Here is a 26,608-nt window from a genome sequence, read left to right as displayed (position 1 = left end):
ATACTGTTGACAAAGGATCTCATGACGTCTCCTTCCACAAAGGCAAAGTCATCATCTTCATCGATGTTTGACCCACAAATCTTCCTTCTGAATCTCGAGAGCTTTTCCCTAACAGCCTCTTCTTCCATGATAGCAATGGATCCGGATCCAATTCCACCTCCATCACCACATCTGAATCCGCTTTCTCATTCTGACAAGTCGTACCCTTATTGTCTTCGTTAGAAGAACCACTAGAATCTCCATGAGTTTGAGTTAGATAACTACTTTTAAGTAATGATTTCTAATAATCTTTATAATTTGATTTGTTCATCCAACTCTAGTTTTGTAAAACAAAGATACGGAAGGCTTATTTCACAAATTCTTTTGCCAAATTTGATATTATCTCTACATATTTTAATATAATAATAAGATAGTTATTATAATGAATTTTTAAAGAAGTTGTTAGCAATTAAATCGTGCAAGAGTCGTGTTACAATGAAATGAAATTCATATATCGCAAACCGTGTATGTAGCCCTTAAGACTACAAAGCGCAACTTTGATTATGAGGAATACAACACAAGTACCTAACATTGAACTTACCCACCAAATAGGGAATTCATAGACGTAATATACCCAAGGCCCATATTATATTTAATTTTTATATCATTAGTAAGATGAAAAAAATATCAGCTGGATCCTTCATAATAAATGATCAAATCCCAACGACATTTACGCACCATAACAAAGTGGAACATAAAAGAGTGACGGGGTTCATCCAGCTCCTTCATACAAAAACCACTGCATAGAGTCTTTTAGCAAAGGCCCAACTGAACCCCCAACTACACCCCATTTCTTCCTACATAGAAACCCAAAAACCAATACCAAAACTGCTATTCACCAACACCACTTGTGCAAACTTCAATCAGAAAAAACCAGCGGATATATAGTTCCAAAACCACTCACCAGTACAAGCGATACAACAAAAATTTTGCATTTGGTGAAAAGAAATGCTTCCCTATCAAAGTCCGAGAAGCTTTATTTTCCTATCATCATGACGATGTTGACGTGCCATTATTGGTCTGTTTAGCCACATAAATTTGCTTCATCTTTGAAGTGGGAAAGTTCTTGTCTCCACCCATCGATTGGTTCCTCCCTTGGAAACCCATTCTACGATGGGTCAATTCACCTGACCCATTCTTTTGCGAGATTGCATTCCCTCTCGGATGATTATACCAGGAAGAATTCCCGTAATGCTGAGAAGATATATTCTTTTGCTGGGAAGAAGACTGAACAGACTTCAACGCAGAATTTGTGCTATGCCCACTACTTTTAATACCATCATTATTTAGGACATCATTCTTGGCAGCATCAGCAACTTTCATGATGGACGGGCTCTTAGCATCTTGTGGTGCTGAAGCAGCAGGAATGGTGGAGGAGCTAGATGGTTCCACCAACCCTAGTTCATCAGGCAACTGGGTTATGGTTGCATCTGTTGCCACAGGAAATTTCCTAGAGCAGTCAGAGGATGTTGATGTTCGGGACTCTGGGAACCTATTGTTAGTCAATGACTGGTCCAAAGGAGGCCCCTGGCTGAACTGAGAATGTAGTACACCTTCTGCCTGTTGCTGCAATGGGATTGATGGTGTAGCAGACTGCATAGGTGAAGCAGGAACAGGAGACCAACGAGCTTGGACAGACACATCTGGGGTGGACTGAAGGAAGAGTTCCAAGATAAGCATTAGTTAGATCAGAGTAAAAACCGAGGAAATCAAAAAAGGGAGTAGCAAAGACGGCATGGGGGTGGAAGTGAAACTGTCAAATAATCCAATAATGATAATTCTAATCATCCAGCAATAAACCTCACTAAAATCCAGTTTAAAAGCATTGATGACTACAGCTAGAACATCCATATAGGTACTCACTTTCAAGTAAACAATTTAATATTCTATAAACAAGTAAATTTGGAAGACTTTTACCTGGAAAGGAGAAACATCAAACATAGCGAGTGGAGATGCTATGGGCAGAAGAGGTGACCCAGGGCCAGGGGGAAGATGCTGCATTTGAGCAGGTATGTTGCTAGAATTACCCTGCGAAGCAGCCATATTCAAATTTTTCACATCACCTTCACCGACTGCAGAGGAAGCAGGGTTGTGCTTCCAATCAGGTTGTTTTCCAGATGGGATGTAGGTTGTACCCATGAAACTTAGTCCAAACTGTCCGACTGGAGCAAAATGGTTGTACACAACCATATGTGGTGGGCCTTGAACCCCAGGGATACCTCCAGGTGGGGTGATAAAATGGCCTGTGAATCCCGTTGGAGGACCATAGAATGAATCTACTCCAGAATGGCATTGTTGCCAGGTCCCTAAGGGACCTGAAGCTGGTGTGCTACTCTTCTGGGACTGCGATTGGGTAGACGATGATTCCTCATGTGGTCCAAAGGCAAAGATTGGACCCCCCATCATGGGATTCATGTCATAGAAGGGGAAGTGCGAAGGAGGGCCTCCAGGAAAATGAGAAATCATCCGGCTTGAAGAATTCTGCGGACTAGGTAAAGGCGGCCATAAAGAAATTGGTGGGTTCTCAACAGAAAGATCTGCAGGAAGAGAAACACTGAGAGACTCTTCAGCCTTTGATTGGTTTGCTAACTTCTGACCACCATCACCTGCAAAATAATGAGAAAAAGGCAACACAGGTTAACCTCCACAAGAGTAAAACATACAGGGATCCTACAGTGATTGCAGATCCACCTGTATTAATAACATCAATAGCTGCGCCTCCAAAGCCTTTATTATCTGAAGCAGAAACGATGCAAGTACTCATCCCATTCCCCACAATCTCATCACTAGTTATGGCTGCAACAGCAACAGCTGAAGCAGCCGCTTCAGCTTCACAGTCTTCCATATGAACACAAGATTCACCTGGGTGTTTTTCTTTTTCAAAGAAAAGGGTGCAATCATTCTCAGCTGCAGAAAGATTGCGAGGGATTTGGATTTCTGATCGAGATGGACCTGGAGGGCCGATCCCATGTGAAACAGCACGGCTGCTAGGAGGAATAACTGTAGGTGATGTAACTGCTCCTGTATAAAGCGAAGATATCCTTCAGATACACGGCAATGGTGATTCCAAGAATGTAAATGATATCAGAAAGAATGAACCAACCAAATTGTATTTTCTCCCCAGCAAGCAAAGAATTTATAGGACTTGCAGCAGAAGAAAAGGACTTGTCCTTCAATAATAAGGATGATGATGGCATACTGGGGTCAGTAACTGAGCTATTGCTATCTCCAGCAGGAGCACAAGTATCGAACTGAACAGGCTTCATAGCATCATCAAGTTGGGTCTGTGTCAATGTCATTACCTGTAAGATTCAACCAAATCAGTTTCAGACTTGCGCACAGATTTATCGTCCAATCATATTAGAAGAAAGAGTACCAGCCTCCACAAGTACGGAAATTTAGAATACACTCAAACTAAAAGCATAAATAAATAAATAAACCTCAGAATAACAAGCCTAAAACAGTTCAATCATGATCAATCTAGAATGCAGAATATAAAGTAATGCTAAACATGTACAAAAAGATAAATCAGAGCACAATACATACTGAACTCTAGTCCAAGCTAAACATGTTGAAAATCTGAGAAAGAAAGCAACCAATTAAAGTAAGAGCTGAGCATGTTTACGACTTTACGTGTCATGTATGTAAATCAACCTGATTCCAAAGATAAAGACAACAAAGGCACCAGAAGCTACATTGAAAGAAGTAAAAATGTGGCAAAAAAAAAGGACTGGTGGAAACCAATGTGAAGATGCACAGAAGGGCAAAACCGGTAAGCACCAGAACCTATGAGTCTTGCAGATCTACTAGAAACAAATGGCAAAGTTAAACTAGTAGTAGTTAACAAGTCAGTAAATGCAGTTATGCATACCTTTTGATTAATGCATGAATTACCCCACGAACCCAAAGATGCCTGAACATTGTCAAAAATCTTATTCTTGCTCTCAAACATCAATCCTGATACCAGACTTGGTCCACCACCCGAGGTGGCTTGAAGGGAGCTTGTATGGAGTGACCTGTAGAAAATCATCAGAGTCAGCAATCTGTATGAATTCTTTTTTGAAGGTACATTAATTATTTTTAAGATAGGTGTATACTTCACTGCCAGCGTTCTTAAATCAGCCTGTGCATCAGTTTTAGTCGCAGGAGTACCAATTGGAGCCAAGGGCTGGGATACTATAGTTGCACTGAATGCAGCTGATAATTCACTATTTGCCAGATTTCGTCCCTCAGTGGCAACAAGATCAGAGCGAACATTGTTCATTACTCCACTTGCTGAAGCAGAATTTCTTTTTGAGCTTTGTGGGATTGAACGAGGTTTTCTTGGTGGCTGTCAGAAATGAATAAATGATATTAACCTTGGTCTTATTGCACTGGACCAGAAAAAACAAAGCAAAAACACATGTTATTGTCAAGTGAAGAAAAGAGTTCAGTTCAAAGTTCATTACAACCTTTGCAACCCGAGACTTAGCTTTGATTTCTTTTTCTCTCTGCTCACGCCTGTCATTCAGCACTTGCCTCTTTGATCTGACCTCAATGAAATCATCTTCATCACTGGCTGCTTCTATTCCAGGCTGCTCATAAACACGCACTATGCCACTTTGCAGAGGAGCATCCACATCTTCCTCAATATTCCTCTTAAGATTACCTTTCCCAGAGTGTGGGATATTCTGAATCCTCATCAAAGAATCTTTTCCCAATCCCTTTTCATTCCTGTTTCCAGAATCTATCTCCTGGGAACTGCTTGGAGCTGAATTTGAGCATTCAAATTCAATTGTCTGTTTTGACTTATTCACCACAACTTTCCTCATCCTATTTCTTGCAGAAAATCCAGTACCCCTTCCATTGGTACTTGAGTTTTCATTTGGCAACACTTGATTAGGGTGGTTCAAAGAAACCATTCCAGAAGAGTGTTTCTTGTCAGAATTTTCCCTAATTCTAAACTCTGTTCGAGCTCGTCGAGGCCTCCTTTGATATCCACTAGGGTCTTGGCGAGAGGCCTCGGAAGCCAGAAAAGCCGATCTTGAGTTAGAACCTTTAACCGTAAAGATATACTTTTTTCCCCTACTACTACAAGTTTGGCCCCTTAATCCACTTAAATCTTTCTCTTTTGCAGCTAAGTGAGATGATGTCAGAACAGTTTGAAGTTCACCTTCTGAGGGTTTATTTGACAATGCTTTGAAGTTTCTATGAACAGAATTCTTGTGCCCCTGGTCCTCCGAAGAGAAACCTGACTCAGACCTAGCTGCATTATCACCAATATTTGATATCTCAACATTTCCATGCTGTCTCACAACACTTTTTCTGCTTTCTCCAGCTGGTGTGGAACTTCCCTCATTCAACACATTCCCTTGTGATAAATCCAAGGACCTTGGAAGCCCTGACTGGTTATCCAAAGGAGATGAAACTTCACTTTTCATCATATTAAGCCCAGAAGTGTCTTGACTGGGCTGAACAGGCAGAGGAACTCCAGGGTTCAAGTTAAGGGAGAAGCTGCCTCGAACATTTGGCTGGACGAAAGACACAGATTGAGGAGCCAAAGGCAGCACTCCCTGAGAAATTGAAGATGTATACCTTAACTGACCAAATTGAAAGAGAGGAGGCTGTGTTGGGTGCATTTGGGTGAGGGATGGGGGGCAAACCGGAGGATGCAGATGAAGAGGCATCTGTATGGAACCAATTTGTATGGCCGGAACTGGAGATGGTATTAAAGAAGGACCTGAAAACAGTCCAAATTGGAGCTTAACAGGTACTTCAGCGTGATTAGGAGCAGAAGTAGTGGTAGGCATGCTACTCTGACTAGAAGATGAATGAGAAGCCGTGTTGACAGAGTCGGGGAGATTATGCTCTGTTGACATACCACTGCTACCAGTAACATCCACATGATCAATGAGCTTAGATGCTGCTGATGCTTGCGGAGAGGTATTAGGCTGAATAACTAGATCCTGCACTTCGTCCTCAGTTTCTAGAAAGATTCTAGAACTATCTAAACCCTCTTGACAAGGAGCATCCATGGACTGAAGGATTTTTGTATCACTATGCATACTGTCCAAAGATATATTTTCTTCAAGAGGGCCAATAGGAATCTGTTTTATTGCATACGAAGAGTCCTTCCTTGAACTTCTTTCAAATTCATCATTTGGCATGCCAACCTCAACCCCCTCATTGAAGCCTAAGACCAAGTTGTCCATCATGTCAGGGGTCTCCTTATCCTCTAGATTGAATTCGTCTAACTCTCGAGTCAGCTCAATATTGCCGTCATCTCCTTCATGCACTTCATCTTCTTCCTGGTATCCATCTTCATCCTCGTCATATTCTTCTTGCTCCTGCAACTGTTCATTGTTATCAACAGTCCATTCCTCATCATCACCAGCAGAAATAGAACTTGATGCAATCCGGACATCCTGTTTCCCAGCTTCAGTAGGTAACACTAGCAGTTCTATTTCTGGCCTTGACAAGTTGACCTCTTTATTCTCTTCAGCTGATAACACTGTAGAACCTCCAGATTCATCCAAATCATCATGGGAAAGATGAATTGGAGAATCAGGAGGGCTTGAAACGGACAGAGATGACTGAGAGTCACACCTTCTGGCATTGCCATCCAATTTCTGAGCCTCATTATCAGTATTACCTCGCTGGTTATCTATAATTCCATGATGTCCAAGATCATCTTGCTGCCCACCATCATAAACGTTCTCCATGCTAGATCCACGTCTTGTTGCCTGATTGCACTGTATCTCATTTTCTAGAAAAGTTGATGGACCAGGATGCTCATTCTCACCTCTATATGAGGATTTCTGCATTGGGGACAAAGATGGAGGAGGTAAAACGCGAGGCTGCCTCACAGAATACCTTGACCTCCCAAAGGAATAAAGCCCATCATCCTGAGGGTTGTGATAGAATCTTTCCGGGTAAGGCAGATAAATATTACCACGAGATCGCTGCCCCCATGTCACATCACCATAATTATCAGAAAGATTCTCATGATATTCAGATCCAAACTCAGCACTTCTACCATAATGATCAACACCAGCCCCAGAAACATTCCACCTCTGACCTTTTGGCTGACCAAAATTATCTAAACTAGTTTCAGAAACCCCTGCTCTATAGTGAGGCCTGGAAGACATGTATGGAGGTGCACCCTGAAACTCTTTCCTTGAATATGGCCTACTTCCGGCAGATACATCTTGCCTGAGGCTATAGTGACCATTCTCTGTCTCCTGCCCAGTGAAGGCTGAACTGTTTCCGTACTCAAATACATCTCTCCTCCATGAATTAAAGGGCTTATCTCTATCTGAGAATGAAGAAGAAGCATTAGAGAAGTTAGGCCTGGAAGTCAGCTCAAAGGATCTATTCAGACCAGAAGAATCAGAGGAAGCTGAAGTTGTGATTCTTTCCACCATCCTTTCACCATTTTCCCAATCACCAACACCTGTTGCCTTTGATACATCTCTTTCTTTGGCCATCCCTGGTAATTTCTCATCCACTCCGGTAGAAAAATTATTACCACCCTTCACTCCTTCAGCCTGCCTCTTGGCAATCCTTTCTTCCAACTCAATGAGTTTTTGTTTAGCAGCCTGTTTTCTTCTTTCCTCCTCCATAACTATCCTGCGTTTTTCCTCTTCTCTGGCTATTCTCTGCTCTTCTGCCCTTCGCAAAGCTTCCAGCCTCTCTTGTTCAGCTCTCCATGCAGCTTCCCTAGCCTCTTCTTCTAACCTTCTCTGCTGCTCTTCTTGTTCCCTTGCCAACCGAAGTCTCTCCTCTTCTTCTCTACGAGCTTGCTCCAATGCTCTCTCCTGTTCCTCAATAATTCGCTGCCTCTCTTGTTCCTGCATTTTCTGCACTCTCTCAAGTTCAGCCTCAAATGATTCCCTGACAGGGTCATGAAAATCAGTTTGTTTAACTGCGTCTTTCTTCCTCTTAACAACCCCGACAAGGTTTGCAGAAAAAGGATCCCATCCATCAAATCTCGTAGCCCCAAAGTCCTTCATCAATGGGTCTTCTAGATAAGATTTTTCATTCTTGGACAAAGGACGTTTGTCTCTACTGAAATTTAGTATAGGATCATTAACAGGAAGTGTTTTACCACCCAAAGGAAAAGATGGTTTTGATAAAAAACTGTTCTGGAAAGCATCACCTTTGTGTCTATTGTATTGTTCATTGCCATAATGCTCCCTTGTATTCCTCTCTGACCCTCTACTACTAAAGGAATCTGCTGAATTGTTCCAAGCTTGTCTTCCTCCGTTTCCATAACCCAAATCCCTCCTTCCATTATCATCCTGAGCATTGTCCCGGAAAGGTGATGAAATGTACTTATTTTCCTTTTCTCTGTTCATACTTGAAGGCCTTGTACATACACTATTTCTGTCTCTTGCAATCTCTTGAGACCCAATTCCATCTTTAGGAAGAGGAGAAGATGCTCTCCATGCATTTCCTTCCCGCCCTTCTCTACTTGGTAGTTTTGCATCCATGCCATAAGGGTCCAATTTAGCGACTTCACTGGAAAGTGTTCTTCCAGTATCATTGTCATGCAGTCCCCTCCTGTCAAAAAGACCATGAGCTGGTTTATGTGGAAGTACACCAGCTCTTGGCATATCGAAATCTCTATCCCAGTACGCTTCAGTTTTCGAATAGCCCTGATCCCTCCTGTAGTCCGAAACATGACCTGTATCACGCTCATCATCAGCCCAATCTGATCTTGGATTCAAACTAACCAAAGGAAGTGGCCCCGGGAAGTACTCATCCTGCTTCCTGCCTTGTTCTAATAAACGAGAACCACTTGTACTACGAGCTTTTCCACCATTCTCACTCAATCCATTGTCAACGGAAATTCTCCCCGACTGCAATTGAGGAAGCATATCAATAACTGAATTTGATTGTGATCCGTCCCCATGCTTATCAGGCAACTCCTGCCCTGCCATCGCCAATTGCTTCTGCTTCTGATTCAAACCATCTGTCTGTTTCTTTTCAGCCCCTGATACAACAGGTAATGCTGCTTGCAATGAAGGAAATTCCTCTCTCTTCAAAACTGTAGCTTTATCCAAAGGCGGAAAACCTATCGCTGAAGCAGACGTGGAGGAAGTTGACCCTGACCTAACAGAAGGCGGCATATAAACACCACTACTTGCCTTAGTCATCCCATCATCAGCATTCAAACGATCAACCCCGTCATTCACGTGATCATCACCACCAATCAACCCTTCTTTCTCCTGCCAAGCAACTGAACCGGGTTTAGCCCATCCCATTCCGGACGAACCAGGCCTTGGCCCAGTGACGGAAACGCCTCCACTGGCAGGCACACCGCTGGATCCCAACGAATCAAATCGCTCATGTTCCTTTCGCAAGGATGGTAAATTCAAGGGGGGTGGAACAGATAACTTGGACCCAGTCTTTTGAGAGCTACGAGGACGCGAAAGAACCACCATTCCTCCACTGCCAGCACCAGTTCGCGTGCGATTTGAGACATAGGAACCCGAATGATGTGAATGGTACTGCTGTTTAGATGGTTGTTGGCCATAAGACTTGTTCAGATTGACTGAAACAAACTTATTCCCGCCACCGGAATTTGCCATGGGAGGGTCCGACCCGAACTGCTAACCCGTTTGACGGATTCCGATGATCCCCGCCAAAGCATCAAAGGCCTAACCCTAGATTTCGCCTCCCTGAATATTCCCTAATTAAAATAAAGATAAGAAACACAAAATAAAAAAGAATAACAAAACAGATCAATCTCACTGTAACTACGAAATGGGAAGGGGGGAAATGGCTCGAAAGTTTTATTCTACTTTCTAATTAGGGTTTTGTATGCTGATTTCTATATTTCACTTTAATTAAAAAAAAAAAAGAGGGAGGGGGGGGGGGAGAAAATGAAGCGTAGGTTTAGGACTTACCTCCGTGTGTGTAGAATAGAGATTAAGGAGGCTAACGTGCGCACTCCAAAACCAGAGAGCGAGAGAAGAATTAGAATAGGAGAAATGAGAAAGGAGTTAAAAAGCAAGAGAGAAGAAAAAAATAAAAAGGGAATGTGTATTTGTTTTGCTCCCCGCTATATATGTTTATTCATATTTTCTGCCCCAATTATTTGTTTTTACATGTTTTTAGCCCCTTTGAAAGTCCAGAACTGTAGATGTACTCTCTTTTTTTAATACTGCTTGTACTTCTTACCGTAGATTATAATTTTGGTTGTTTGGTAAGAATTCTGTTTTTAACCTTGAGATAAGAATTATTGACTATGGTATCTACTTGTTTTTTATTCTTTAAATATATATAATTTATTACTATTATAAATTTTCATTAGAAATAAAATTTTATTTTATTTATATTTTCTATATCTATAAATATAAACTTAGGAAGAATTATAGATATTCTTGTTCATTTTATTTCTCTTTTGCTTTATCCAATTTTCTTTTTTCAAAAAAAAAAAATTCGCCACCTCCAAAAGATGTGCACCCCCAATTGCTTTTTTCATTATCTTTTTCTAATCTCATGTGAGAGGTTGAAGAACAAAAATAAAATTCACTTGTTGGATTTGATCTTAAAACCTTAGAACAATATTTTAATTAACTTCAACCACTTGACTATCTTAAGATCTTTAAGGTTCTGTACCAAGATATTTATAAATTAAGCGTCCTTTTGCATAGAAGAAAAGAAAATCAAAATTATCGGGAAAATATTGAAGTTATGCAGAGATTTATGGGAAATATTTATTTAATGTTTTATATTGAAATTTTTTATTCTATGATTAATTTGTTTTATTTCTATATTATTAAAGATGTTTGAAAGATTTAATCCCACTATTGACTTTGGTTTTAATTTTGAATTTATGACTAATTTAGCAATATTTTTAAAGAGTGTTTTAAAAAATATTTTTGAGAAGTAATTTTGAAAAGTTTGGTTTAATATTTAAATGTTTAGCATTATTGTTAAAAAGTAATTTTAAAAATAAAATATCTATTTTAGACATGTTATTATCAAGTAACAAATATACATTTAAATAATGTTTAATTTAATTATTATTATTATATTTTAGTAAGAATATAAAAAATTATTATAACTTATTGTTAATATTTTAATATATGAAATATAACTTATAAATATTTTTAAGTAATAAATATTAATTATTTATAAAATTTAATTAGAATATATAAACTATATTTTAAATATTTAAATATAACCATTAAATATTTGTAATTAGATATTAACACATTTGTATCAAGAAAAAAAGAAGAAGAAGGGAAAGTACTATCTTGTTGGAGGGGTAAAAAAGTAATTAAGCACCAAAAGTACTTTTGGGAGAGGAAAAATTAAAAATTTTAGCTTCTTCCCAAAAGTGCTTTTGAAAAGCAAAAAATTTAAACCAAAAATAACTTATTTAGTATAACTTTTCTTCTAAAAATCTTTTTCAAGCCAAAAGTATTTTTTTTTAAGCACAACTAAATTAGCCCTTGTCAGACAAATTTTAGATTAATAAGGAGCTTCAATGTTTTTTTTAATTGAGGTATAACAATAATTATTATTTATTTGTTTTAAATCTAATTGAATTATTGAATTAGATTATTAAATATTGATGGGTTTATAGAGTTTACCAATAATTCTTTGTAATATATTATTTTCAAAAGATTTTCTAATGTCATATAATATTTGGAGAAAAAAAGTCGAATACTATTTTCTTATTTAATATTTTAAAAGAATGGATTTTGGTAGGATATATTGATACCATGTTTCTTTATATTTGATTACATATTGTTTTCTTATCAAATGTTTTTGTTTAAATATATATTGATTGTCGACTCAAATATAAATTTTTTGTCATCATTCCCATAAAGGGTTGAAAGCAAAATATTTGATTGTGAAAGATCCATTTGAATTGTGAAATATTTTAAAAGAAATATATGAGTAACATAATATGATAATTCTATCTAAATCTTATTATGATTGAATGCACCTAAAGTTGTAATATTTTAAAATTTTGAGTAAGGATAACTCTAAAGTATTGAGTTCTTAATTAAAATTATGTGAGGAAAATATTATTGATGAGGGCTTGTTAGAAAAAAAAAATTTCAAATTTTTATGCTTCAAATGAACTATTAAATGAAAAACCATAAAACTTGTCATATTAGATTTGCTCCATTCTTGAACATAGCAATATATAAAGACGTACTCTTTGACATGGATGTAGTAAGTGGCTATATAATAATAGTAAGAGGAATTGTCATACTAATTCTTCTCACCACCAGAAGTGGAAAAATGAAGATAAATAAGAAAATAAAAAGAATTCCCAAGATAACCCCATAATGAGTGAAGATAACTTTTGTTATCGATATGGTATGAAAGGTCATTGGTTGTTTACCTGTAGTATACCTAAACATTAACGGTGAATTTGGATGGGTAGTGTGTTTACCTGTTGTTAGTGTAAAAACAGCGGTTGTAACACCCATAACCCGTATCCATCGTCGGAACAGGGTTTCGAAGTATTACCGAAACATTTAGAACAATTTTCAATTAATTTACATAAATTACTATTCGTTTTCCGAGATCATACACATCGTCCCATATATGGACCCTCGAGGCCCAAAACGAATGTTGGAATCAAATTGGAACTAAATGGTGAACTTAGGGAATTTTTCGCGAAATTCTAAAATTTTTCCTAGGTGCAGGGCTTACACGCCCATGTAGTCAGGTCGTGTACTACACATGCTCGTATCCCTAACCCATGTAACTCTTTGACTTTTAAAGCAAGAAGAAATTGAAGTCACACGCCCGTGTGCTAGGCCGTGCAACAATTTTTTATTTTCGAAATTTAGATGTAGTTTTCACACAGCCGTGTAACACGCTCGTGTTCAAGGCCGTGTCAACCACACGACTGAGACACACGCCTGTGTCTCTGCGGTGTGCCCAATTCTGAGCATTCTGTTTCTCATTTTTAAGATGTAGGGGACACACGGCTAGACCACATGCCCATAGGACAGGCCGTGTGTCGCACACGGCCAAGACACACGCCCGTGTGGACAAAAATAAGCCATTTCTTTACCTCGTTTGTCACCCAAATTTACCATGTTCCTACACTAAGACATACCAAATACAATCCAACCACTTCAAGCATCCATCTCAAGCAATTTCATCATTTACAAGGCATAACACTACATGCATACATGTTCAAAATTTTACCTTGGTTTAATCCATATGTTAGACTTACTAAAAACAACCACTTAATATATATAAAGCTAGCATAGTATGACATTACAAGTATATCAAATAACCATTACTAGCCATTCCAATGGCTAGATTACAAACATCATCATCAAGTCGTAATTGGCCAATTAAGCTTATACATGCCATTATACCAAAATGATATTTCTATTTAAATCAAAATGAGATAGTGGATAGTGTGATGACTGCTCCGACCGACTTCCAACCTTCGTGAGTTTTGAGCACTATAAGATAGGGAAAAATAAACAGAGTAAGCATTTTATGCTTAGAAAGTTCGTATAACTGAAAACAAACTTACCGGTCTTATTTATTAACACAAGCACATATAAATATATATTCCATCAATTTTGGGTAAGTTACCTAAACACATACACTTATTCAAACAAGTTAGTCACATAATATCATATGAATATCAAGTAAACATAGATGAGCTCATCACATTACAAGTTCCATAAATTTTTCACCTTTCCTTGTTTCAAGATTCCTTTTTTACGTTGAACCATTGAAATGTTAATGGACATCCAATTAGTATACTCAAAAGTACCCCTTTGGGTATAAATTTACAAGCACCCTCTCAAGCCACATATTATGTTTTAGGATTATCATTCTAGGTTAAATCCTTTTTAGGACATACGCTCTAAAGAGCTTAATTTGGATTGCCCGTCCGAGCTAAATCCAATCTATAGCATCGGCTCAAGCGGCTTATATCAAGATTACCCGTCCGGGCTAAATCCTTTTTACAACATGTAGAGTATTATTCTCATTCGAGCATATCACCTTAATCCATCGAATTTCAACGTTCAACCGAAACATGGAAATTTGTCCATGTTTCACAACTTATGATTATTTCATAATGTATGTTATCTCATTCACATCAACACAATCATACAATTAAATTCAAGCATTTAACATACATAGTTAAGTTACACAAACTTACCTAGAAAATAGTTCATTTTTTAATTTCAACTAATCCGAAACATTTTGCTTTCCTCGATCTAGTTCCGTAGTTGGTCTTTCCAGATCTATATGGATAAATTTGACTATTAGTCTATCACATTTCATATAAATTTGCATTCTATTGCATCCTAGGTATCCTTTTCAAAATTTTTGATTTCGTCCCTAAGCTCAAAAAATGAAATTCATGAAATTTAACCCTCTTTCGAAGCCCAGCCGAAATTTAGAAACAACATTTACAACACACATTTTTCACAAATTTTAGAATTTTCCATGAGTTTTTACCATTTTTCATTTTAGTCCCTAAATTAAATTTTCATCAAAAATTACTTTGTAAAAGTTGTCTATCTCTAAACAAACTTTCATTTTCTACCATGAATTTCTAATTTTCAGCATATTCATCCATGACCCAAATTTCATACATTGATAACTTTTCAAATTAATCCCCTAAATAGAGAGAGATTAGACTATCCCGGTTTCAAAAATATAAAAATCATTAAAAACGGGACTTGATTTCATACCTTTCAAGCTTGGTAAGTTGCCTTCCTCTCTCTTAGGGTTTCCATGGAAATTTTGGGGGGAAGATGATATGAAATTAGATGAATATTTCTTTTTTATTTAATTATCATCTTTTAGTTTTAGTGATTTCCAATTTAGTCCATTGCATTTCCTAATTTTTCCATCGATGAGTCATTAAAATATATACTAACTACCTTTAAATGGTCTAATTACCATATAAGGACCTTAAATTTTGAATTCTATAGCTATTTGGTACCTATAGCTACTAGAATCCAACTTTTTCATTTTATGCAATTTAGTCCTTTACCTAATTAGCCACACAATCGATAAAATTTTCATATCAACATTTTCATGTGACCTTCTTATCATGATGCCAACCATAAAATAAAATAAAATAATTTTTATTTTTAACTTGAATTTGTGGTCCCGAAACCACTGTTCCGACCTCACCGAAATTGGGCTGTTACAGCGGTGGCAATGAGATTAGATACTTTAACGATACTGTAACGTGAGACAAAATGCAAGCTAAACGCCCTGCACCATACCCAATCGCCCATCCAAACCCACCCTAAGTATGATTTGCATCTTTTTATAGATTGTTGCACTTATTACTTAATCATTGGATTTTTTACTAATAATAATTCTTCTCATCACTAGAAGTGAAGAGATAGAGATAAATAGTAGAACAACAAGAGTTCTCAATATAACCCTTCAAAGAAAAGAAACAATTTATGAAAAGTTGTTGGTTATGTACCTATCGTATACTTGAAATTTTTATTATTTAATTAATATTCCTTAAAAGAAAGAAAACATATGTCCCGTAGACAATACAATAATGCATACTATCATTAGGATAAAAAAAACATTTTTCTTGTTTGGTAATGAATCAACCAATCTTTGGTGGTACAAAATTAATTTAAGGCTCCAAAAGAGCTAATATATTGTTACCCTATGTTCAATGCGGTAATGGAACATGTTAACTCATAGTACAAAATTAATTTAAGGCTCTAGAAGAACTATTACATTGTTATCTGAAGAAACAAAGTAATAATTAATGCAGTATATTCTAGTTATTATCAAATAAATTATTTTCTTTTAAAAGGATATACGTTGTAATAGATATCATATTGAGAATGTAGATGAAAAGACTATTAATTAAATATATTATATTGGGTAAGGATTTTGTTTTGGAAAACTATCGCATTTTCCTCTAGTTGGTACTATGTATAAATTAGTATAGTTAAATCATATAAGATGGTAAATCAGAAGTTTACATCTGGCTCATTTAGTCCTTTAGATCAGTTAATGTATTACGGGTTAAGGTACACTCAGACTGTACCTGTTGGATATCCGTATTCATTGACTGCATTTCTCCCTCTATTTGATCTAGTCGTTGACCACATTCAGTATAGTGGTTCCCCATGGATCTGTCCTCAGATCGTTGCAAGTGTGGAGGTTGGTATAGAGGATTTGTTCAGTTTTGCATTGAGTCTCCACCTCCTTAGTTACCTCCCCAACTTAGGTTTGTGTGATCTTTTCAACCGAAATTGTACGCGTTCTAATAAGGATTTCCACCCCTATTACCCATGTAATTCACTTCATCCAGTTGGTTTTTCGAATTTTATCCATAGCTTTGAGTTGGCTCCATCATGGTTGGTTTAGATACTGCTTCCAGACAGTTCGACTTCTCCAAATTTATTTAGTATGCATCAACCTTTTAGGTAGCTTCTGCCGTTGATGGCTTTAGGTTGTAGATGAACCTCTCGTTGGGCTTCATATATGAGTTCATCGTCAAGTTGTCAATTATTTGATATGCTCACTCATATGTGTGGTTCATCAAGGCTCCTCCGAATGCGCCATCCAATCTGGACCTCAAACTACTATGCAAACCATTGTAGAATATTTTCAATTTGAGCCATTTTTGCATTCCGTGATGGGGACACTTATTCAATAGTGACTTAAATTGATCCCAACCTCCTACAAATTTTCACTTTTTGATTGCTTGAAATTTGTGATATCGCATTTGAGCTGGATGTTTCAGCTTATGGGGAAAAGTCTATGCATAAATTTTCTTGCAAGGTTGTCCCACGTGGTTATGGTATCTATTTCTAATGAGTCTGACCAATTAGTGGCGTTTTCATATAAGGAAAATGGGAATAGCAGAAGACGAATGATGTCATTGGTTACCACGTTGTACTTGAAAATGTCACACAACTAGAGGAATCATTTTAGGTGCTAGTTTGGATCCTCCATCATGTTCCCTCAAAACTGCAAGGTGTTTTGGTGTGACAGCCCTAATTTGGCCCTAGTCGGAAAGTGGTTTCGGGATCACAAAATCGAGTCACAAAAATAATTAAATGTTATATTCTATGTTATTTATATGTGAAAGTGCATGTATGAAAATTTCATGCTTTGATTTTGTCATTTGAGAGTAAAATTATGAAATAGGACCTATGTGAAAATTTCTGAAAATGTTATAGGCTAAATTGTAGTGGCCAAATAATTTGTAGTGCAAAATAGGAGGATTTGCAAGTCAAACCCCCCATTTTTACATGTAGTGGCCGGCCAAGGTGATGGGTATTAGATAAAATATGCATTTTAGCATTATAATAGCTATAATGGATGGTGGGCATGATAAGCTTTTGTGTAAAATTTTTTATTGAAGTTATGGCTTAGTTATGGCACAAATTAATATATCATTTATGTGTCATAAAATGTTGGGGAATAAGAATAACAAAAAAAAGATAGAAAGAACAAAGTTTTGTTCATTCTTGGTTCTTTATAGCCGAAAATAGGAGAGCAAGAGGAGGGAGATCTCTTGAATATTCGGTCACTTGGGGAAGAAAAATCCAAGGTAAGTTCATGGTACTTTGCTTCTATTTTGATGTTCATGGGTTCTTCTTGATTCTACCTTAACTCATGAAGCATATTTTGGTTTTTGGTTGTGTTGTGAGCATTTGATCATGAATTTAAAATGAAGGAAATGGTTGTTGTTTCGTGTTCTTATGATGAAAAATGGAAGATAAGTTGATCCAAAACAAATGAGCATGCATGTGCCTTAGATGCTAAGGGAAAAATCGGCTATCATGTTTGTACTTTAAAATGATGAAATGGAGATTATGCTTAAGTAAAATCATAGATATGTGATGATTGATTGGTGATATACATGTTTAAATAACATGCATGCAAGGTTTGTGTGAAGGAGTGATTTGGTAATAAATCTGCTTGGGACAGCAGTAGTAATGTGACTTTGGAAAATCACCATAAATTGTGGGAGATGAGTTAGAAGCTGAATAAATTATGGAATTAAAGCTTAATGAGTCTAGTTTCTTATAAAAGAAATTGTGTAAGCAAAGGAATTTCCGATAATGAGATATTTGAAGTGATGTGGGACAGGGTCAGAATGACTTCTAGATCCTCTGTTCTGTTTTTATAAAATCATTATAAATTGTAAAAAAAATGGTCATAATATGAAATTTATATGCTTAGACTCCTTAATGAGTCTAGTTTCAAATGAAATAAATGAGAACATATTTTGAATTCTTTACAATGAGAAATTTGATTCGTAGTGAAGAGTGGTCAGATTAGTCAAACAGCAAAACAAGGGAAACTTTAAGAAAAATCTGGTATTGATTGGCCAAACCAAAAATTCTGAAAATTTTATGGATAGAAGATATATGAGTCTATTTTCAGGGAAAATTAATGGAAATTAATTTGGAGTTTTTTAGCTCCAGTTATAAATGATTTAGTGACTGTTGCTCAGGAAGACAGCTTGCAGTGAAATTATAATTATGTGGTAAACATTGACAAAAATTTGTTAATGAGTTGCTTATTGATTTCTTATAAGCTTACTATGATCTGTATGTATGAAAGTCGAATATGTATATATTATATATTCTGAAAGTGATGGTTGAATAGTCGAATAATGACTAAGTTTAAAATTGTTGAATTTAAGCTCAAGAGCATAGAGGGGCAAATTCGGATAAGGGGAAAAGAGAAAGTAATTGAACAGCCATTGTAATCGTTCGGCAACATTCAAGGTAAGTTCTTAAGTGTTTAAGCTTGATTCCTTTTTATATTCCTAAGAGTTAAATTGTGACACCCCTAATGTGACCCTAGTCGGAGAGTGGTTTCGGGACCACAAAACCGAGTCACAAGAATAATTAGGTGTTATATTCTGTGCTTATTGTATGTGGAATTTGTATGCGTAAATATTTCGTGTCTTGATTTTTATTAATTAGGTGCTAATTTATAAGAAAAGGACCCATGTGTTAGGACTTGAAAATGTGATAGGTGAATTTTAAGTGGCCTAATAATGCATGAAGTGAAATAAATGGAGTTGCATGTCAATTATCCCATTTCCTAAGGTTAGTGGTAACCATGACAAATTATGGGCAAAGGAACATGTTTCCAACATGTTTTGCTAATGGTTGATGTTAGAATGGTTATTATATTGGTGTTAGTAGGAAGAAAAGAAAAAAAATGGGTATGTGTGGTTGCCCCCTCCCCATTGCCGTGTATTGAGCAAAGAAAAAAAAAGTTTGGTTCATCTTCCTCCTAGCTTAGCCGATCCTTCAAGAAGAAAAGGGAAGAGTTAGCATTCGGTCACTTGAGCTTGAACTAAGGTATGGAATCCATGTTAGTCTTTGAAATCTTTGCATATATGAAGCTAGTTACTAAGTCCTTTACTTGCCCATGTCAAAAATTTTGAAGGTGGTAGTAATACAAGTGTTCGGCCATGGAAGATGTTTAGGGGAAATGGTTGTTGCCTTTATGATTTAAGGAATAATTAGAAATGGGTGAAAGAAACAAGTCTTTGTTCTTGATTCTTCTTGGCCGATTCTAAGGGAGAAAAGAGAGCAACCATTTGGTTTCTAAGCCATAAATAAGGTGAGAAATTCATATGAATCCTTGAAATTTTAGATGAAATTGAGCTAGTTACCAAGTATTTTTTAGGTGACCCATGTTAGAAATTGTGATTTTGGGGTGACTAGAACTTTCGCCATAATGGTTATTGAGGATTAAGGTTATGTTTCATGCTAAACTTGATGAATCTTGGTGTATGGGTGCTTGAACTAAACGAATGATCAAGTAGATGCATAAATACAAAGTAAGAAGAATCGGCTATTATGTGTAATACTATTGCGAATATGAAAATGTTATACTTGAATAATGTATATGGTTGGAGTTGATAATATGAAAGGAAGGCTTAGATGTGTTTGTTTAAAGAAGGAATTGTTGAAGAATGTATGTGAACTTGGCCAACGATTCGGCTTAGTACATATATGATGTGAAAGTCTTGGAATTTATTTTTGATTTTTGTGTATTATGACCATGTATAATCGGCCACATGAGTAATTTGAGCACTTGATGTTATATTAAAATTCTTGAGCTTAAATATATGGATGTATGTATATGTGGTCATATAATGGCGTTTGGTTTAAAGGTTGAATGATAAATTATAATAAAGCGAGATGATATGAGATGCGAATGTGATTGACAAGTAAACATTATTGATAAAAATATTGAATACTTCTACTTGTATTCGTTAAGCTCAAGAGCAAAGGGGAGCTAAATCCGATAAAGGGAAGGAAAAAGTGGTCGAATAGCCGTTGAAGCCGTCCGACGACATCCGAGGTAAGTCCTCAAGAAATGACCCTACTCGAATTATGTGAAATGAAATATGGATGTGTAATGATTATTGATTTATGTGTGTATGAGTATTTGAATGATACCGGGCTAAGTCCCGGCGATTATGCTAGTGATATGTTTGTGTTTGAGCCTTAGTAACGAAAATGAAATATGGATGTGTAATGATTATTGATGTATATGTGTGCATGAGCAATTGAATGATATCCTGCTAAGTCCCAAGACATTTATGCTAGTAATTATATCCGGTTAAGACCAAGGCAATTGTGCTAGCGACTACATCCGGCTAAGACCAAGGCATTCGTGCAAGTTGTTAAATCCGGGCTAATACCAAGGCATTTGTGCAAGTCGTTCTATCCGGGCTAAGACCAAGGCATTCGTGCATGTGGTTATATCCGGTTGTATTCAAGAAGCTTGGGCTGGAGGTGGCGTTGGTTGCTGTAATAAATTTAATTAGTACGCTCGAAAAGCCCAAAGAATAAGGTATGTTTATATGTGCATTGGAAAAGTCGATATGTTTGAGTAACATTCGCTCAATCGACTAACGAGTTTTCAGCTATTGAATTGGTTGATATCTTGTGAAAGTGTATAATGATGAAGTGTGAAGTAAGTATGATTATGTGAATGTGTATTAATGAAATGATTCATTTGGCTATGTGAATGTAATGCTTTAGTTAAAGCTGATTTTATTGCTTGAGACTTACTAAGCATAAAAAAATGCTTACCCCGTTGCTTTGGCTCTCTGTTTTATAGATTTTGCTCGTTAGCAATCGGATTCGGGATCATTAAAGTCGAAGTCATCTACACTATCAAAGCCTCCATTTTGGTATAATTTTGGTTGAACTTTGAAATGGCATGTATAGGACTACCCTATTGTTGAAGGTCATGTACCTTTCGGTTTTGTGTAAGCTTGGATAGCCATGCGAAAATGGCTTATATACGTTTTTAGTATGATTCTATAATCGTTTGTATGATGATCATTATGGGGTATGAAATTGTTTGAAAAGATTAGCCATTGGAATGGTTAATCGTGATCACACTTTGTGCTATGTATGCAAAAAGGGCCAATTGAATCGTGGAAATCATGAAATAGGTAATGGTTACCTTGAAAACAGATGCTGGCAGCAGCAGTGGTGTGGTTTTGAAAAATCACCAAAATTTGTAGGAATGGTATTAAATAGTGAATAAGTTATGTAAATGAACCTTGATGAGTCTACTTTCATATGGAAGAAACGAAACGGTCATAGGAGTTACATGTTAAGAGATATTGAAGCTATTGTGAGACAGGGCTAGAACGGTTTCTGGGTCCCCTGTCGCGACTTTAAAAATTTACTATAAATTATCCAGAAAGAATTAGAAGTCATGCCTTATATGTGCAGATTCCATTTTGAGTCTAGTTTCATTAGAAACAAACGGTACCAGTATTAAATCCCTGTACAGGGAGATATTCAAGTTGTAACATGCGAAGGTCAGAGCAGTCGATCCCTGTAACATGGGTGACTTTTACTAATAAACTGTATCAATTGGCCCGACCAAAAATTCTAAAAATAAATCCATGGATGGATATATGAGTCTAAATTCAGGGAAAATTTACGGAATCAGTTTCCGAGTTTTGAAACTCGAGATATGATTTTTAAGGCGACAGTGACGCAGATTTCCAGCCTGTCTGGAAATGTCAAATTGGTGGGTGCAATATGTGGATTTGGCTTGTTAACCCCTCGTGTCCAACACCGGCGATGGTCTCGGGTTCGGGGTGTTACATAATTTAATATGGTAAAGAGAATGCAAATTTTATTTAGTTAATGTGCCGAATATGTAATGATTTAAGGCTATAAGCCGATTATGGCTATTATGCCTAAGTTGAATTGGATTTGGAAATTTGATGCACTAAATGAGTGTTACAATGAGTAAACTATGCCGTAAATATGCTGGTGGAGATATCATGATTGTGATTATTGAATATCTAAAGGAAACCATGATGTGTATACAATTATTATATTTAGTCCGTTGTGGTAGCCGAAGGTGGCTTGGTACTAAAGTGATTAAATGTGAACTTCGATGAGGTAACTATTAGTGATCGATGATATAAGTTATGCATTATAATATATATTCGGGTTTCAAACCTAGCAAACGTAATGCCAGTGAAATGACATCGGACTTAAAGGTCTAGCAGGCTTATGGCCGGTGATGAAATCAGGCTATTACCTAGCAGGCAAATTGCCGATAAACTACTAAAAGTGTGGTGCTATAAGACTATGGGCTAATACGATATGTGGATTCGTTCCGTATAGTAAATTTTCAGGTACGAACAACCTAATTAAGTACATGTAAATTAAATGAATTTGATGATTGATGTGAATCGAACGTATAAGAAATGGTTTCATGTTTATGTTCAACTATGAGACCTTGTGTTAAATCGACAATCGAATTTGTTCAAATACATTAAGTTGGTCAGGTATGCGATAAATAATTTATGTATATGACTTATAGTCGAATGGTCACTATGGGTTAAGTTTGAATGGTGAAATAGATATGTGATATTTACGTATAACTTTTGAACCGAAATGTAAATGATGGTGTTCATAAGGAGCTTATATCCGAATGTAGCAAATGACTACTAATGTGATATGTTGAATGAGAGGTGTTAAAATATGATTAAATATGCATGATATTCGATGTATATCTGGGTTAAATCCCGCAGGCTTCGTGCTGGTAATATATCCGGGTTAAATCCCGCAGGCTTCGTGCTGGTAATATATCCGGGTAAAATCCCGCAGCTTCGTCTTTGGTATTATATCCGGTTAAATCCATGAGCTTCGTCTTTGTAATATATCCGGTTAAATCCCGCAGCTTCGTGCTGGTATTATATCCGGGTTAAATCCCGCAGGCCTAGTGCTGGTATTATATTCGGGCCTTTGAGCCTAGCAGGTTGTAATGCCGGTGAAATGATATGTTATGTGAATTTGGTGTTCCTTGTAAGATAGAGATTTAGCCAAATGTTAAAGATGAAATGATAATGTATTGTATCATGCTTATATGGCCTAATGGCAAGTATGTAACACCCCGAACCCGAGACCATCGCCGGTGTCGGACACGAGGGGTTAACAAGCCAAGTTCACATATTTTGCCCCCCAATTTGACATTTCCAGTCAGGCTGGAAAACTACATCACCGTCGCCTTAAAAATCATATCTCGAGTTTAAAAACTTGGAAACTGGTTTCGTAAATTTTCCCTGAATTTATACTCATATATCCATCCATGGATTTATTTCTAGAATTTTTGGTCTGGCCAATTGGTACAGTTTATTAGTTAAAGTCACCCATGTTACAGGGATCGACTGCTCTGACCTTCGCGCGTTATAACTTGAATATCTCTCTGTACAGGGCTTTAATACTGGTGCCGTTTGTTTCTAATGAAACTAGACTCAAAATGGAATCTGTAAATATAAGGCATGACTCCTAATTCTTTCTGGATAATTTATAGTAAATTTTAAAGTTGCGACAGGGGACCCAGAAACCGTTCTGGCCCTGTCTCACAATAGCTTTAATATCCCTTAACATGTAACTCCTATGACCATTTCGTTTCTTCCATATGAAAATAGACTCATCAAGGTTCATTTACATAGCTTATTCACTATTTAATACCATTCCTACAAATTTTGGTGATTTTCACATTCACGTCACTGCAGCTGGCAGCATCTGTTTTAAGGTAGGTCTTACCTATTTTGTAGTCTCCATGAACCAACTAGTCTTGCCATACATAGGTTCATATATGATCATTTTAACCATACCAATGGCTGATCATGTGACCAACATTCCCATCTCCAATCCATAATCACATCATGACACCATATATATATATACAAACCGCAAATAGTCTAAGTTCAGACTTCACTTTTACGAGCCATTTTAGCATGGCCGTACACATATACATCACAAAGATATTTAAACCAACAAGGGTAGTCCTATACATGCCATTTCAAAGTTCAACCAAAATTTATACCAAAATAGAGGCGTTGATAGTGTGGATGACTTGACTTTAATGATCCCGAATCCGATTGCTATCGAGCGTAATCTATAAAACAGAGAGCCAAAGCAACGGGGTAAGCATTTTTATGCTTAGTAAGTCTCAAGGAATAAAATCAGCTTTAATTTAAGCAATACATTCACATAACCAAATGCATCATTTCATTAATACACATTCTCATAATCATTCTTACTTCACACTTCATCATTATATACTTTCACAAAGTATCAACCATTCCAATAGCTGAAATTCGTTAGTCGATTGAGCGAATGTTGCTCAAATATGTCGACTTTCCAATGCACATATAAACGTACCTTATTCTTTGGGCTTTTCGAGCGTACTAATTGAATTTATTACAGCAACCAACACTCACCTCCAGCCCAAGCTTCTTCAGAATACAACCGGATATAACCACGTGCACGAATGCCTTCGGGTCTTAGCCCGGATAGAATGACTCGCACGAATGCCTTCGGGTCTTAGCCCGGATGTAGCCACTAGCACAATTGCCTTCGGGTCTTAACCCGGATATAATTTCCAGCATAATTGTCTTCGGGGCTTAGCCCGGGTATCATTCAATTTCTCATGCACACATACATCAATAATCATTGGACATACATATTTCATTTTCGTTACTAAGGCTCAAACACAATTATAATCACTAGCATAATTGCCTTCGGGACTTAGCCCGGGTATCATTCAATACTCATACACATAAATCAATAATCAATACATCCATATTTCATTCCACATAATTCAATTAAGGTCACTTCTTGAGGACTTACCTCGGATGTTGTCGAACGGCTTTTACGGCTATTCGATCACTTTTTCCTTCCCCTTGTCTAATTGTGGCCCTCTAAGCTCTTGAGCTAATTCAAACAAATTCAATTTATTAAAACCTCATTGTGCTAGCTTATGGCCGAATATGACAAGGAGTTTAAATGGTCAAATGGCCACCCTTTAGCTTGAATACACAATGGTCATGCACATTTTATACTACATCAAGCAATTCAATACAATTCATTCGGGCATCAAGGAAAAGCTAAGGCCTTCAATAGGCTACCTAAGGCCGAATATACATGTCCATGTTGAGGCCAATTATGCACTTAATACCACACAAAATAGCATGCATTTTACTAGTTAATGCTTTGCATGTTGTAGCTCAAAACTTATAATATAGCATCAAGCACTCATATGTGTGCTAGGTAGAATGTGCTTGCAATTTCACAAGCATTCTTCAACATCTTCTTCTTTAAACAAACGTATTCATCACTTACTTCATAGCCAAAACATCATGTGCAAACATATATATACATATATGAGCATGGCCGAATTTCAAGGTGTCCATAGCCATCTAAAACACAAATTTTAACTAACATGCAAGAAGCATGAACCATGCTCATGAATGCATCATGGCCGAATACATCATAATCATGCCCCTTTTATCTTCAATCATGGTTAAACAAAAAGAAAACTCAAAGTCTTACTCAAGATGGCTACAAAGAAATTTCAAGAGTAGACAATCCATCATTGCATGCATCATCATCAAGCTTCACACTTAACATGCAATGGCTTTATCACAATACCAACCTTGACCAAATACCACTTCCATGGCATAACAAGGATTTGAACCATGGCTAACATGAACATCAAGTTGGCAACTAAAACATGCATGAATCTCATGACACAACCTCATACATACCTCAATCTTGATGCAAGTTTAGCCAAATATCCTTCTAGATCTCTTCTAAACAAAGGAAATGAAGCAAAATCTCTTCTTCCTCTTAGTATTTTTGGCCAAAAGGAGAGAACAAGGATGAACAAATTTTTTGTTTTTTCTTCTTGGTTGCACTAAGAATGGGGAATGCTACTCTCTCATACACATTTTTTTTCATTCTTTTCTTACCCATGCTTATTTGTTTATTATTTCTCCTAATGCCCAACAAAACATGTTTCATGACATGTTTAGCCCATATCTCTTTGTCATGGCCGGCCATCACTTGTAAAAGGGAATTTGACATGCAAGTCCATTATTTTGCATGCATGCTTTAATTAGTCATCACACATTTCCTATCGTACTTTCAAAGTTCACTACTAAGTCCTTTCTTGTGGAATTCACCTTTATAACACTAAATCAATCATCATAAAATGTCATACATGAGCACACATATTATAGGCATCAAAATAAATTTTAATTATTTTTATGCCTCGGTTT

At 36.8% G+C, this 26,608-nt stretch overlaps 1 protein-coding gene across 3 annotated transcripts; it reads right to left on the bottom strand.

Annotated features, from left to right (window-relative positions):
* Positions 1–625: 625 nt before the first annotated feature.
* LOC108479121 (uncharacterized) lies at positions 626–10,162 on the bottom strand. Of its 3 annotated transcripts, none has more exons than XM_053022800.1 (8): positions 9,930–10,162; positions 4,491–9,712; positions 4,137–4,369; positions 3,911–4,055; positions 3,143–3,341; positions 2,731–3,060; positions 1,957–2,645; positions 626–1,692 (listed from the first exon to the last, which is right to left on the bottom strand). In XM_053022800.1, exons 2-8 carry the CDS (start codon positions 9,609–9,611, stop codon positions 1,030–1,032), a joined length of 7,380 nt encoding a protein of 2,459 aa, XP_052878760.1. In that variant the 5' UTR covers positions 9,612–9,712; positions 9,930–10,162; the 3' UTR covers positions 626–1,029. The 3 variants fall into 3 exon arrangements, with proteins under 3 accessions (XP_052878760.1, XP_052878761.1, XP_017637026.1); XM_053022801.1 differs by having other exon boundaries at positions 4,491–9,701; XM_017781537.2 differs by lacking the exon at positions 9,930–10,162 and having other exon boundaries at positions 4,491–9,876.
* Positions 10,163–26,608: the final 16,446 nt, after the last annotated feature.

Source organism: Gossypium arboreum, chromosome 12 (genome assembly GCF_025698485.1).
Source record: "Gossypium arboreum isolate Shixiya-1 chromosome 12, ASM2569848v2, whole genome shotgun sequence".
NCBI lineage: Eukaryota > Viridiplantae > Streptophyta > Magnoliopsida > Malvales > Malvaceae > Gossypium > Gossypium arboreum.
Note: the sequence above shows the minus strand (reverse complement) of the source record. Positions and strands in the feature narration are given on the sequence as shown.